Source organism: Myotis yumanensis, unplaced genomic scaffold (genome assembly GCF_028538775.1).
Source record: "Myotis yumanensis isolate MYYU_CA2020_CCGP unplaced genomic scaffold, mMyoYum1.0.hap1 SCAF_6, whole genome shotgun sequence".
NCBI lineage: Eukaryota > Metazoa > Chordata > Mammalia > Chiroptera > Vespertilionidae > Myotis > Myotis yumanensis.
This window is the reverse complement of record NW_027223757.1, coordinates 29,950,785-29,965,134: the sequence shown is the minus strand read 5'-3', so window position 1 is coordinate 29,965,134 and position 14,350 is coordinate 29,950,785. Positions and strand designations below refer to the sequence as shown.

Below are 14,350 nucleotides of genomic sequence, written 5' to 3'. Positions count from 1 at the left end.
AAATGAAGAAAAAATATATATATACAAAGTGGTAGCAGAGTCAACCTGGAAAAAGTTAACATTATTCTACAAGGGCCATACTCTTTTTAGTTCTGGAGTTGGCTTTCCATTCTTCCTTGTAGCTCAGAGAAAGAGACAATCCTTTACCTAAGAGCTAAAGGACCCATTCTGCCTCAGCCCTGTTTTTATTATTGGAGTTGTTCTTACATTATTCTTTCCATGGATAATCTCTGTGCAATCATTAAGTTGATTAGTTTGAAGGAACCTTTGCTTAGTCTCATCTCTAAACCAGATATCGACTCTAGATCTGTTTCTCCTCTGTTCAGAAATTAAACACTTTAAATGGACTACATTCTCAAAATAGAAAATTGGGAAAATATATATGCAAGTAAAAGGAAGATGATAACACTGACATATTTACTTCAAGTTAGAGCTGGACTCCTTGAGCAAGTTGTTTGCACATACTAACCCCCTTATTTTTCTGAGCCTGAGATGTAGCTTCCAACCTTATCATGACCTGGAAAGAGTTCTTTTTAAAATGACCAGTGACCTCCCAAATCAAAGGTCTGTTCTTACATCTGATGTTTAGAATCTCTCTGTTGCACCTAACATCTCTACCATCTTTCTAAAGCCCTCTTTCTGATTTCTACAACACTATGATTCGTCACTTCTCTTGAGAACTCTGATCACCTTTCTTATTTTGCCTTCTGCTGAGCATCATCATTGCTCAGGCTTTTCAATAAACAGTGTAATATCACCTATAGGCTGACCTACTATCCCACTAATGTTTATTAGTTTCGGTAATAATAAGAGCTAACATTTATTGACTGCTTGCTCTTTTTGTGATAGGTACTGCCCTAGTCACTTTTCATACATTAATTATTCTCAGGAGGAAACGCTCTCTGAATTTGAAGTTGAAGTTATTGAGATTCAGGAAGGCCAAGTAATTGATCCAAAGTCACACAGTCAAATGGTAGATTCAGGATTCAAACCTAAGCAGCCGGACTCCAGAGCTAGTTCTCAATACAGCACCTCCTGCACGTCCTGTTATAACCTTGATCTCTAACCACCTATCTGGTCAACTCCACGTCTTATATTAGAGACATCTATATATAAAATTTACATTAAGTACCTAAAATTCAACATTTAATATCATTCACCTATTTATTGTAACTGCTCTTTCATTTGTCTCTTATGAAATATTTCAAGTTTATTCAAAAGCAGAGAGTATCCTATATAATAAAATCCTAATATGCTATGTGTCTGGTCAGTCGTTCAACCAATCAAATCGTAATATGCTAATGATATGCTAAAGTTGCTCAACCATTCATTATGACATGCACTGACCACCAGGGGGAAGACGCTCCAACCAGTAGGTAGCTTGCTGCTGCAGTCTGGCTGATCAGGACTGAGTGAGACGGGCCCAACACACCCTGGAGCCTCCCATGGTCCCTCCATGGCTGGCCAACCTCCCAAGTCCCTCCCCGGCCCCGATCGTGCACCGGTGGGGTCCCTCAATCTGGCCTGTGCCCTCTTGCAATCCAGGACTCCTCAGGGATGTCGGAGAGCTGGTTTCGGCCTGATCCCGCAGGTCAGGCCAAGGGACCCCACTGGTGCACGAATTCGTGCACCGAGCCTCTAGTAACATAATAAATATCCATGTACCCACATCTCAGCTGTGTTGAATCATAATGTTATGCTACAATTGTTTCAGTTTTTTTTCTACTTAGGAAATAAAACATTAAAAGTACAATCAAATGTTAATAACTTTTAGAGTCTTTTGTCCTTTCCTTCACTCTGAGAAATCCCATCACTCCACATCTCCCTGGGCTATAGCATGGCTGTATGTAGCAGGCTTTCCATAAGCCAGTCTCTCCAGATCAGTTTATCTGGATGGTTCCTGTGATTTTACTTTTTTATATAGCATTACTTTTTTATATAGCATACCACTTTTGGTCTAATAATCAATGTCCTAAATCTATTGTTCTGTTCAGTATCATCTAATTGTTTCTTAATGTCAAATCTCACCTCTTCTAAAAATCTAGCCTGCTTTTTAAAAAATACCATATTGACTAAGAGCATGAACTGCAGAGTCAAAAAGATTATATTTGAATGCAGTTTTGTCTTCACTTATTGGATATCTGGCTTTGGGCAAATTGCCTAATCTCTGAGTCTTAGTTCATTCATGAGTAATGTAGAGATAATCCTGCCAATCTTCAGGGTTTTTATGGAGAGTAAATGAAATAACAAACGCAGTGTTTGAGCACAGAGCCTGACATACAGTAAGCACTGGAAGAATAGCAGTGATTATTAGTGTTGATGGTTATATCTTATTTGGACTATCTTCCCACTCGTAGTTTGCTACATTCCAGCTATTCCTTTCGTCTCTGTCTGCCTGTCTACCAGGTGCTTTAAACTTAGCCTCTCCAAGAAACCTGCTGCATATCAATGGACCTTTTCCATCTTCCTCACCCAGGGTTTGCCCTCTCACTTCCACTGGCTGCCAGGCTCATGCTGATTCTGCTTCCACTGACTACCTGCCTTTCCATCCTCCTAGACTGTACAGCCTCGCTGGCACCAGGCACTCAGAATCTTCACACTCTGGACTGGCTTCCCAGCATACCATGCCTGGAGGACAGGATATTTATACTCAATTTCTGTTTGCCATTCTCAGAAAATGCAACAATACTCTTCATACAAACTATGCTGGTAAGTCAGCCAAATGACAGCAATTTGTTTAGTCCAGCACACTGACACTGCTACTATATACAACAAAACCAATCCTAGCCATGCTGATTGACTCTCCATCAGCGAAATCACCATCTTAGTTATTTCCTCTTTTGGAATGAGTGAAAGGCACATACAGAACCTTGAGTTCCACTGCTGAGTAGTCTTGTATTTTTCATAATTGACTTCCAAATCCAACTGGGATTACTCTCTATATTCCTTGCATAAGAGAAACATATATATTCTAATGCATACTTATCGTAATACAAGGAGGTGAAAGGACTATGACAGTCAAGACACTTCATCTTAGGGCCAACCTTTAACCCTATACTCTGCTTTGTGGCCACAAACTGATGAATCTGACACTGATTACACTAACGTGCAGTGGTGAGCAGTGCTCCTTGTGTGCGGGTAAACAGGGTTAATCTACTTCACACCAAACTTGGTAGAAGTAAAACAAAGTAACTCCATTACTTTACTTCTCAGTTGTTATTTAAATTTTGCTCTATGCTTACCAAGTTTGACCCGAAAGGCCTCAGAACATCACCCAATCCCATCAGGGCCATATATGTATAATGATTTGTGCAATTATCATGCATGTACATTTCTGTGAAATAGGTAATGGAAATTCAGAAAAGTCTTTGGTTCTGGAGAAAAATAATATATATTTTTTAATTCCTTATTGATTAAGGTATTACATATGTCTCCTTTTCCCTCCATTACTGCCCCCCCCCCCCCTCCAGCACATGCCCTCACTCCCCTTGTGTCTGTGTCCATTGGTTAGGCTTATATGCATGCAAACAAGTACTTTGATTGATCTCTACCCCCTCTCCACCCTCCCCTGCCTTCCCTCTGAGGTTTGACAGTCTGTTCAATGCTTCTCTGCCTCTGGAGCTATTTTCTTTCATCAGTTTATGTTGTTCATTATATTGCTAAATAATATTAAATAATAACAACAAGCTTCATGTACTGGCTATAAGAAATGGCATTTTAGACAGACTATGCTGAGCATCTCATTTATTTAGAAGGCAAACTCCCCAATAGGAATGAATGGAAGGGATGATAGACATACACTGAGCTGACATCTACAGAACAGAAAATCGTCTCCTGCCACTGTCTGTGGTAGATCTTACCTGAATCCAACAATTGGACATTCTTTACAGATGTTGCATTTGGCCTGATGTTTTGCAGTTTCAGCTGCTGCCACTCGATGTAAAACTGGCAGCCAAACCATGGACTGTGGTTCCAGACGCATCCAGTCTATAAACTCTTTCACACTTATCTCTGGCTTGTTGTTATTCTGGTCAAGAAGCAAATACATTAAATGTGAAGAAAATTTATTTATTTAAAGTTCAGCAAGTGTTGCTGCTTCATAATCTTCTGAAAAATCTGTGCACAATTAAACATTATATACTTCTTTCCACGTCAGTTAAATCATAAAATATTTAAGGTTCTTCAAGGACAGAAAATTCTAGAATTTAAAAAGATAAAAAGCAGCCCTACTCAGTTTGGCTCAGTGGATAGAGCATCCACCCGTGGACTGAAGGATCCTGGGTTTGATTCCAGTCAAGGGCACGTACCTTGGTTGCAGGTCTGATCCCTGGCCCTGGTTGGGATGCATGCGGGGAGGCAACCAATTGATGTTTCTCTTTCACATCGATGTTTCTCTCTCTCTGTTTCTCCCTCTCCCTTCCACTCTCTCTAAAAGCCAATGGAAAAATTACCTTGGGTGAAGATTAATAACAACAGCAAGAGAGAGAGAGAGAGAGAGAGAGAGAGAGAGAGAGAATATTGTCATATAGGAAGAAGAAAAAAACCCCAGTACTTTCATATACTCAGATTAAAAAACAAAAAACAAAAAAAAAACCCGCACTATTCTAGGTATTCTTTTCACATATATGCTTTAATCCCATAAAATTCACTCATCTAAGACAGCAAAAATGTGTGAAAGCAAAAACTCACTGATTATTTTCCAAAAGTGAAGGCCATTATAAATGGTACATAAAAATGGTTATTTTTGTGTCCTGCTCCAGTCCTGTTACAACATCACACTGGGGGCACAGTACTATGAATGTTCTTGGCAAGATTTCAAAATTTATTAACAAAATGTATGAAACATCTTCGTCCCCTTGCAAATCTTAACACTCTTAACATCTTAATTTATTTTCATATGTGCCAAATTAAATTTGTACCAACATCTTTCTTCTGTTGTTGTCTAAGTCATTCTATGAACCAGGACATAGGAAATTACATTTAGAATTTTCAATTGGTATTTTTTGTTCTCTCTAAAACAAGAAAAATGGCTATTATAAAACGTAATAACCCATAACATCAATTCACCTTAAAAAGATGGTGTGAGCATTTTTTTCTCTTCAATGATAAATCACTGAGTATGCTTTGAGAAAATATCTGTAGGCTGTACTTTAAGCAAATGTATAGTATCACTAGTAACAGTTCTAAAATGTTTTATATATAGTAAGCATTAAAAAGAAACTAACATGCTTTTTCCAGTTTAACATCAACAACTTAGACCAGTATAAAAATTTGTGTATCATTCTCCTTTTGCACATAAGTTCTCAAAGAAAAGACCTTATTTTAATAACATTTTTATTTTATATATGTTTTAAAATCTTGCCTCCAGGGAACTCAGGGCTGAAATATTTATTAAGTAGCTGTAATATTCAAGGCACTGTGCACAGGGATACAATAATAAAAAGGTAAAAATTATCCTTATTCATGAAGCTTAGATTTTTATGAAAGAACAAAACTTAACAGGCAAATATACAATTTAGTATGTAATTATAATTGTAATGAGCACCCTAAGAAGGCAGAGGTGATACAGGTGAATACAGTAAGACACATAACCTCTTCTAAAGAGGTCAGGGAAGGGTTTTCAGAGGGTTTTAGATTTAAGGAAAGATCTAAAGAATAAATAAAGATTGGTGATGAGAAAAGAGTTTGTGGGCAGAAGATATGGCAAAACATTCTGTTTAGAGTGCACATGTCCAAAGGCACTAAGGCAAGAATGGAGGGACTGAAGTAGTGTGGGCAGAAAGCAGGGAGCAAGGGGACAAGTGACACAAGATGAGGCCAGGGCAAAGGCAGGGCCACATCACAGCAATCTGATAGCATGTGTTAAAGAGTTTGGATTTTATACATTGAGAAGCAGCTATTCTTGAGATGGTAGCTATCCCTTGAATCAAATATGCCTTATGAAACAAAATACAACTTACTGAGATGGCACCCAACGTCCTCCACCATTTGGCTCCAGCCCAAGTTCCCTGTCCCATTTCTTGGAACATTCTCAAAACCCTTCCTCAGTACACCCTGTACACCAGCAATCCCGTGTGTTTACCTGTTGGAAGCAGCTGCGGACACTGGGTTCAATATTGCTGCCTCCAAAAGCTGCCACTTCTCCCAGCTGCCGGGGGATCTGGATGGCATCGTGAAGTAAAAGACCCAGCTGCCGCTGGTCACACATTTCTGTCGGTCCTGCCACTTCCTTAAAGAGATCTGCAAGGAGGAGAGGCAAGAGGTTAACTTCCATCTGCCCGAAGTGTTCTCTTATGTCTTTGGTGATGGGGACTGAACAATGAAGATTAAAAAAAAAAAAATCATGGGGACGTGAATCAATTAGTCGTTTCCTGAATTCTGACAACCTTGATATTCTGTGTGTCTGTAATCAGGGGCTGGTGAACCACATGCTTCTGAAAAAAAAAACTCCTGTTGTATGTCAATACATATAAATAGACCAGTAACTAAAAATTTCCTTTACAAATGGTACAATAAATACGTGTGGGTTTCATTCAGTGGTTTCAGTAAGGATTTCCCTTCTTATTGAGAAAGACAGTGAGCCAAGACGAAGCTTCTCAGGACTTGTCAAAGGAATAAATGTGCCGTAAGGGCAAACGATTTGTTTACTAACGTTTTGTTTACTAACGTTTTGTGTTCACTCCTAAATTTAATATTCTATTATAGACATATGTATATATTTACTTCTTTTAAAGATTTTTATACTCAAATCTATTTTAGATAAAAAACTTTAAGAAATGCAAGGAAGTGTCTTTTATTTTTAGATGTGTAGTTGTGGTGTGTTTTTTTTAGGCCCTATCAGTCTCATTCCTTATTAGCTATAAAAATTATTTTTGCTTTACTTCATTTCATGTACTAAAATACATTTATTCAAATTTTAAAGACATAGTAACAAAACTCATGCTTGCTTTCATAGTTCTTTAGGCTTTTCTATTCATTAAGAAAACTCTAATTTATTTCATAGCTTTCCTGTTTCAATAAAATTAAAACTCTTCTCTCATTTCCAGTGTTTGCTTATCTTCCATTCACCACTTGAAACATTTTGAAGATTTAAAATTATTAGCTTGTTCCAAGAAATAAAGCTAATATGCTTAAATAAGTTACTTTAGGAGTGGGGAGAAATTTCATGTAAAAATCACCCACTTTGTTATAGAAACTAATACTTTTTTAAAAGAAATTTCCAAGTTCTGAAAATTCATAATCACGAAAACTCTAAATGTTTTTCATGTGAAGTTTCCAAGAACAGAAGAAAGAGGAGTAAATATTTATTGGATCCCACAAACCATAAAAAACCACACTGATAGCCAAAACCGGTTTGGCTCAATGGATAGAGCGTCGGCCTGCGGACTGAAAGGTCCGAGGTTCGATTCCGGTCAAGGGCATGTACCTGGGTTGCGGGCACATCCCCAGTAAGAGATGTGCAAGAGGCAGCTGATCGATGTTTCTCTCTCATCAATGTTTCTAACTCTCTATCTCTCTCCCTTCCTCTCTGTAAAAAATCAATAAAATATATTTAAAAAAAACAAAAAAACAAACCACACTGATAAATGAATATCAGAACAAAATGTATATTCTCTTTATTTTAAAGGAGAATAATGCCAGATCTAACACTGTCAACAGTACACTTTCAAACAACTAAACCAGGCTCAGTGATATTTATATAGTAATTACCATGAAATATGACTTTAATTATAAGTATACATAGGGAAAGCAAATTTAATTAAGACAAATTTAATTTTTATTATCATTTGTTCACTTAAATTTTATTAGAGTTCTACTTGTTTCTCTTCTTTTGTCAAAAATAAGATGATCATGGCCAGGAAATATTTGTCCAGGATTCTTACTATGAAGATCATTTTAAACTTGTCCCTGGGAAGAGGCCTCTTAGGTAAATAGTTGATGCACATGCGTAATAGTCTGTACAAAGGAGTGCACGTGTTCAACAAGATCAATCATGTCCAACTTTCCTCTTTTGAGACATGTAGCTATATTGCTATGCCACCATTAAGGTAAAACTACACACAAAACATAAAAGGTTAATATTAGCATTAGAAATGTTGACATATTTCTAAATTTTCATAAATGTTCACATTTTTGATGTCATAGCCAGAAATAAAAAGGAGTGTAAGAATGTGGGAATGGGTCAGAGAAAAGTCACAATCTAAAACCCAAGATCCAATAAATTAGCACAGAAGAGATGTAAAGGCCGCTGAAAAGGATCTTTGTAAATATGTTTTTGATGAGGCAAATGGGCCACCAGCTATAAGCAGGAAGGCCAGGGTGTTGTTTGAATCTAATGAAGGGATACTCTCAGGAAGGCCTGAAGAGAGAGGGAGGTGCCACCAGGGTAAAAACACCTGCCCCGTCACTCAGCTGCTAAGTGGCAGAGCTGGTTCGAAGGCAGGTCTCTCTGGCCTGTGGACCTGTTATTTTCCAAATGCCAAGATGCCCTTCATTTAATTATTTGTCTAACTATGTCTATAAAAGTTTTAGTCTATCTTGATAAATATATATATTTTTAAGTATTGAAAATATACAGAAATAGAAAAGGCTTGGGCTTTAGAGTCAGAAAACTCTGTGATCTAATTCTAGCCCTGCAATTATTGTCACTGCAGCCTTTGACTAGATTTGTAACCTATCTCAGCATTAATTTTTTCATCTGAAAAATGGAAATCACAATGCCTACATCATTATGGGATGATTATTCTCAGAATTAAATGAGATACAACTTGCAGTTGGTTCTCAGTCCACCAAGGCACCTCACCTCTTGATCCTATTATCAGCTTTTCATTACACACAAGTCCACTATGTATTAACACCCTCAGTGTAGCCTGGACATATAGAGTAAGGGTTAAAAAAATGGAAACTATTATTACTAGCCAATCATATAAAGTAAATCTCCAATAAAATGATCATTCCCATTACTAAAAACACTATTAGTATAAAAATGGTCTTACGTACATCTGTATTTTTCTTCTAAGAGACCTTTAGAGAGAGACATCAATCCAATCTTCAGACTCTGCACTCTAATTTTTCCAGTCCGACCCCTGAAATTATAAGAATCTCAATGTCTTACATGAATTTAAAACAATATGTGAAGTATTTCTGAATATCTATTTTCTTGAGGGTAAACCATTAAAAAATAATTGCATCTTAAAGCTCTGACTTTTCTATTCAAGTTTAATAATTACTGTTAAACCTACACCATGATTTCATTACATATTTTAACAGTATGTTTGACTTGGTCTTGAAAAATATATAGCCTGAAGTCACATTACACAAAATACATAAACTAGGAAGAACAAATTAAGGCAAAATTAAAACTTTAATTATAAAGCTGAAAATACATAATTTTTATAAATACTATGAGTTAAAATCTATTTATTAATAACTATAAATGCAAGATTCAAAATAGATACATATAACATGCATGTGAGTTAATTCAGCAAGATATATCTAACATCAAAAGTAAAAAAAATGACTGAAAAATCAGCTATATACTGAGAGCTTCTCACTGCTGAATACTCAAATACTGCATGTATTGCCTTTATTGATGTGGGTCTCTATCCATGCAGTTTTTGTGTTACTATTGCAATTACACTAGCTATTGGTCTTAAACAGATAGGTGTGGAATCTCTATTTGGGGAAGTATTAAGCTATAATTAAATTTAAAAGGTATTAATTAATCAAGTTGAGAAAATAGCTTTACACTATACCAATGAGAGACCATTTAAATTTTACTTATAAGTGGACTAAAAGAAAAAAATTATTTTATTTTAAAGCAGAAAGTTGTCTTATTCCATCATTTATCAAAGAATTACTGAGCTTTCTACCAAATGTTAGTTGCTATACTAGATCCTGGGGATGGGGAAAGTAAATGCAGAAACTATAAAAATTAGCAATATGATGATCCTTGCTATGGAATAGAACATAGTCAAGAAAAAAGTCTTTATTGCTATCTTTACATTTCATATTCAGAATCAGTTTTCAGTTAAATTGTTGTTAATTTTCTTAAAATATGTTTTCAATTTACAAATAAAGCATATTTAAAACCTATAAATAAATTTTTACATAATTATATGAATGCATAACATTTACTAATCCATGCTATTCAAAAACAAGCAAATATTTTTATTATGGAACTTTAAATTTAGGTAGTCTTATTGTCAAACTGCATTTAAGTCTTGATCTTATTGATATTTTTACTATTAATATTAATTGATATCTTCCATTCACAAATTGTAAATACTCTGGTAAATTTTTGTATACATATCATGACATATAATAAAATGAAATTTAAAAAAATGCTTAGGTATTGCTATAATGTACTTTCAAAACCATCCCTCAATAGCCTAGAGTCTATATCTATATTAAATCATACCCAACAAACTTCTTGAACCTTTACTATGTATGTGTACAACATTCAGACTTGCCCTATGAAACAAGTAATAGATTTAAAAATAAATGTAACTATTTTAAGCAGAATTTCTAAGTTAATATATATATTCCAGTCTCTTACAATTATAGAAATATCTTAAGTGGCTAAGCTAGAAATTTTGCTTCTACTTAATATTTTTTAGGCATTTCCTAATTATCATATGAAAATAGACAATGTCTCTTTTCTTTCCTCCAGAAATCAGGAAATTTTATTCTTTGGACATAATCAGACAGTAGATTTGCAGAAGATAACAAAGGGCTGTGTGGATAGACTAGTACATGAATATGCCTAAGGACAAAGCAATCCCTTATGGGGGAAAAAAGATCAAAATGATGGGCATTACAGGATGACCTCCAGTCTGTGGTGTCAACAGAAGAAAAGAAAATCATCAGGAAGACTATTGAAAATGTCAGTCATCCATTCATCACACCACCAACAGTTATGAAGGCTTACGATGATCCCAGCATTGTTCTACATACCATAGGGACCACTACAAAAGTACAAGACACAATTCCTACCCATGATATGCTCACACACTAACTGTGGAAATGAGACAAGGAAACAACTAGAGAATTATAAGAAAATACAAAACCAATCTTTATGTATGGAAATAATCAAGTATAAGTTAATTGTGGCTGACTAATTAATGATTGGTGATTTGTCTAAATAGTCCTTAGCATAACAACATTTGATTAAAAAAACATAAGTTGGAGACTGGAGCATGACATGGCTCACCTATCCCAACTAGGAGGAAGTATCACAAGAAAAGTTTAGGAAGAGAATAAATAGAGGGAGGCCTGTGAGTGCCAGTGACAAGACTCATTGAGGTGGCAAGGACTTGCATCAAGGCTAAATTGTTGATAAAGTTGTCCAGGTGATATGGGGCCAGATAACACAGGGCTTTGATGTTAAAAAAAAAAAAGTTTCTGGATTTGTGAGGCAATAGGGAGCTAGGAAAATTTATTATTGGGTGACATAACCCAACACTTAAGTATTTGGTTTCCTGGTAGTTTTCATAATTAGCTCTTGACGTTAGTTTAACTGGGAAGATATGCACCGTACAATTTATATCTATCTTGGAAAGGTGGAAAAAAATAACCTTACACTGCAGCAAGTGAGGTTAATATTTTCCGCAGAGACAAAAGCATTTGAACCAAGTCTTCTATTACTTTAAATAATAATTTAAACAATTTTGATTTCCATTAAATGTAGAAGGAAGATTTTGAAATTAAGACTTTTTACCCTGGGAAGATAAAGACTGAGTGAGGCTATGAACTCTTATAAATGGAATCAATTTCATTTCTATTATTTATGAAGACCTTTCTACATATTAGTTTATTTGGCCTTCACAGTCACTTATGTGTGGTGATCCAAGCAGATGTTTTATTACAATTTTTCAGATGAGAAATGAAGATGTCAGAAGTCAAGTGGTTACCAAATCACACAGCAACCAGAATAAAATATTTGCATTCTTATTATCCATAACAGAAGAAAACAGATTTTTAAAACAAAATTTAGAATATTAGGAGAAGGGAAAAACATTTAAAACTTCAAAGAAACAGTAAATGTAGAATAATTTCTAAAGTACTATTTTTTCTTAGATATGGCAATATGGTAAGAATAATCAAGCAATATTTAAAAATGAATATTAGTGCTATACCTACCATTAATATGTAATAGGTGGCCAAGGATAAATTGTCTTGTCTCACTGGGTCAGTTTCTTAATCAGTAAAAGAAAGAGGGCAAAATGGTAGGTCCTCATAGTCCTACTTCTAGAATTCTATGATCTGCTGTCTGATTATCTGCTGTCTATATTTCAAGAGCGGGCTGAGTATACTTCAAGAGCTACAAATGCTAGTTCTGTCTGCCATCATACTACACAAAGTAAGGCAGTCAACGCATATGGTTAATGAATGAATGTCAGCTGGATGAATGAAAGGGTTAGATCATGGCAACATTTCCAAGGTTCAGAGACTTCTTAGGGTCCATTATTTTCTGGTGCATTGGAAGGAGTAGATGAAGAGTTTCTATCAGATTCTCAAAAGGAACTAATGGTTTGAAAAGAGTTAAACACTCTTGTTTAGATACATTAATAAGTCATAGTTATTAGAGAGATTTGGGCAATCAACTCTGGCCATCTGATACTATTGTCATATAAGAGACCATGTTTTTTTCCCAAGGTTAATTCACGATATTTCTCCAAGATAGAAAAACTAAACAGACTAGACATCATTCTGACCCACTTTGGTCTTTGCTATATTTCTTTGATATGAAAAGGAGATATGTCTTAAAAGCTTTTAATGGAAAATTTCAAGATATTGTCTTTCTAAATAAGAAACAGTATCTTAGAGCAGTTCTCATGTGTTCACATTTGATGGTGGGAAACAGAAATATACAAACAGATAACTTCATAGAGTATGACAGTTCACACACTGCTTCCTTCCCAACTAAGTGACAGTATTCCCTTTGGGCTGTTCAGTGTAAACAGCATGTATCTGTGTCATAGGCTGAATTATATCTCCCTAAAATCCATATGTTGAAGTCCTAATTCCCAGTACCTCAGAATGTAACTGTATTAGGTGATAGGATCTCTAAAGAGGTAATTACGTTAGAATGAGGCTATTAGGTTGGACCATAATGCAATTTGTGTCCTTATAAGAACAGGAGATTAGGACACAGACACACACAGAAGAAAGACCATGTGAAGACGCAGGGAGAAGACATCCACCTGTAAGACAAGGAGAGAGGCCGCAGAAGAAACCAACTCTGCTGACATGTTGTTCTTATACTCTAGTCTCCAGAACTGTGGGAAAATAAATTTCTGTTGTTTAATCTACGCTGTGGTACTTTGTTATGGCAGCCGGAGCAAACTAATACAGTGTGTTAGAGCCACAGTCATTGTCGAGGGTGTTCATTCTTTAAATATGGTTCAAGATGTGCACCTCTGCCATACTCCACAGGGCTTAATGAAGTTCCTAAATATGCTATGAATTTAGCCTTCTTCCTGGGATGTAAAATTAACTTATAGGCTTTGTAGTTAAAACACCTAATTGACCAGCTATTTTGGTGAATTTACTATAGAAAATGTCTCTTTTGGAGGTTTAAAAAATTGAAAATCAACTTAATAGTTCATAATTGCTAACAGTTTTATTTTACTGTAGCAGGATAGAGTTGCATTAAAATAAAATGTATTAAAATATATCAGACAAGGATATAATAAATCCCAAATTCATTATGGTAATTGAGATTCATGCTATCACTTCTCAAGGAATTTCTTAAGAACACTCAAGCACACAAAGGCTATTGGGTTATTTAAAAAACTTTATGATATTTGTGAATATTGAAAAAGAAAAGATTTTTCTACTCCAAAGTATAAGCAAACTTTAATTAAATCATCTCTAGAGCTATTGTCATCATCACTTATTTATACAGAATCAGCTGTTAAGTGTGTGTACTTATGAACTATTATCTATCTTCTTTTTCTCTAAACCTAATGAAAGGCTGATAAACACAAATCTTCATACAGCTAATTAATGGAAAGAGAACTTTCAGGGTGTGAGAGAAAAACAACAGTCCTCATTTTCTTATTTCATCTTCGCATATTTTAACCCCCTACCAGAAGAATGAATAATTCCTCCTAATAGTTCAGAAATGTCAGCACACAGCAGGGTCTTTCTAGAATTATTTTACAAATGCATTGTCACATTAAAAAACTCAAGTTAATGGCAATTGAGTTATTCTGGGAGTTGAGAGTGCTCGTTATGTAACAATGAGCACCTAATGAAATTACAGATATTAGTGCCCTGCAGCATAACTTACTTAAAAGACCATATACATACATAACCATCTTTGCAATAAGTGAAGCTAATACCA

At 35.4% G+C, this 14,350-nt stretch overlaps 1 protein-coding gene across 9 annotated transcripts in view; it reads right to left on the bottom strand.

Annotated features, from left to right (window-relative positions):
- Nucleotides 1-14,350, bottom strand: part of UTRN (utrophin) — a 449,337-nt gene that overhangs the window by 42,423 nt on the left and 392,564 nt on the right. For all 9 annotated transcript variants that reach the window (XM_070417833.1, XM_070417835.1, XM_070417834.1 and 6 more), the window contains 3 exons: nt 9,001-9,086; nt 6,083-6,240; nt 3,861-4,027 (listed from right to left, as the gene is read on the bottom strand). In XM_070417833.1, the coding sequence (XP_070273934.1) occupies nt 3,861-4,027; nt 6,083-6,240; nt 9,001-9,086 (411 nt within the window). The remainder of the gene's footprint in view (nt 1-3,860; nt 4,028-6,082; nt 6,241-9,000; nt 9,087-14,350) is intronic.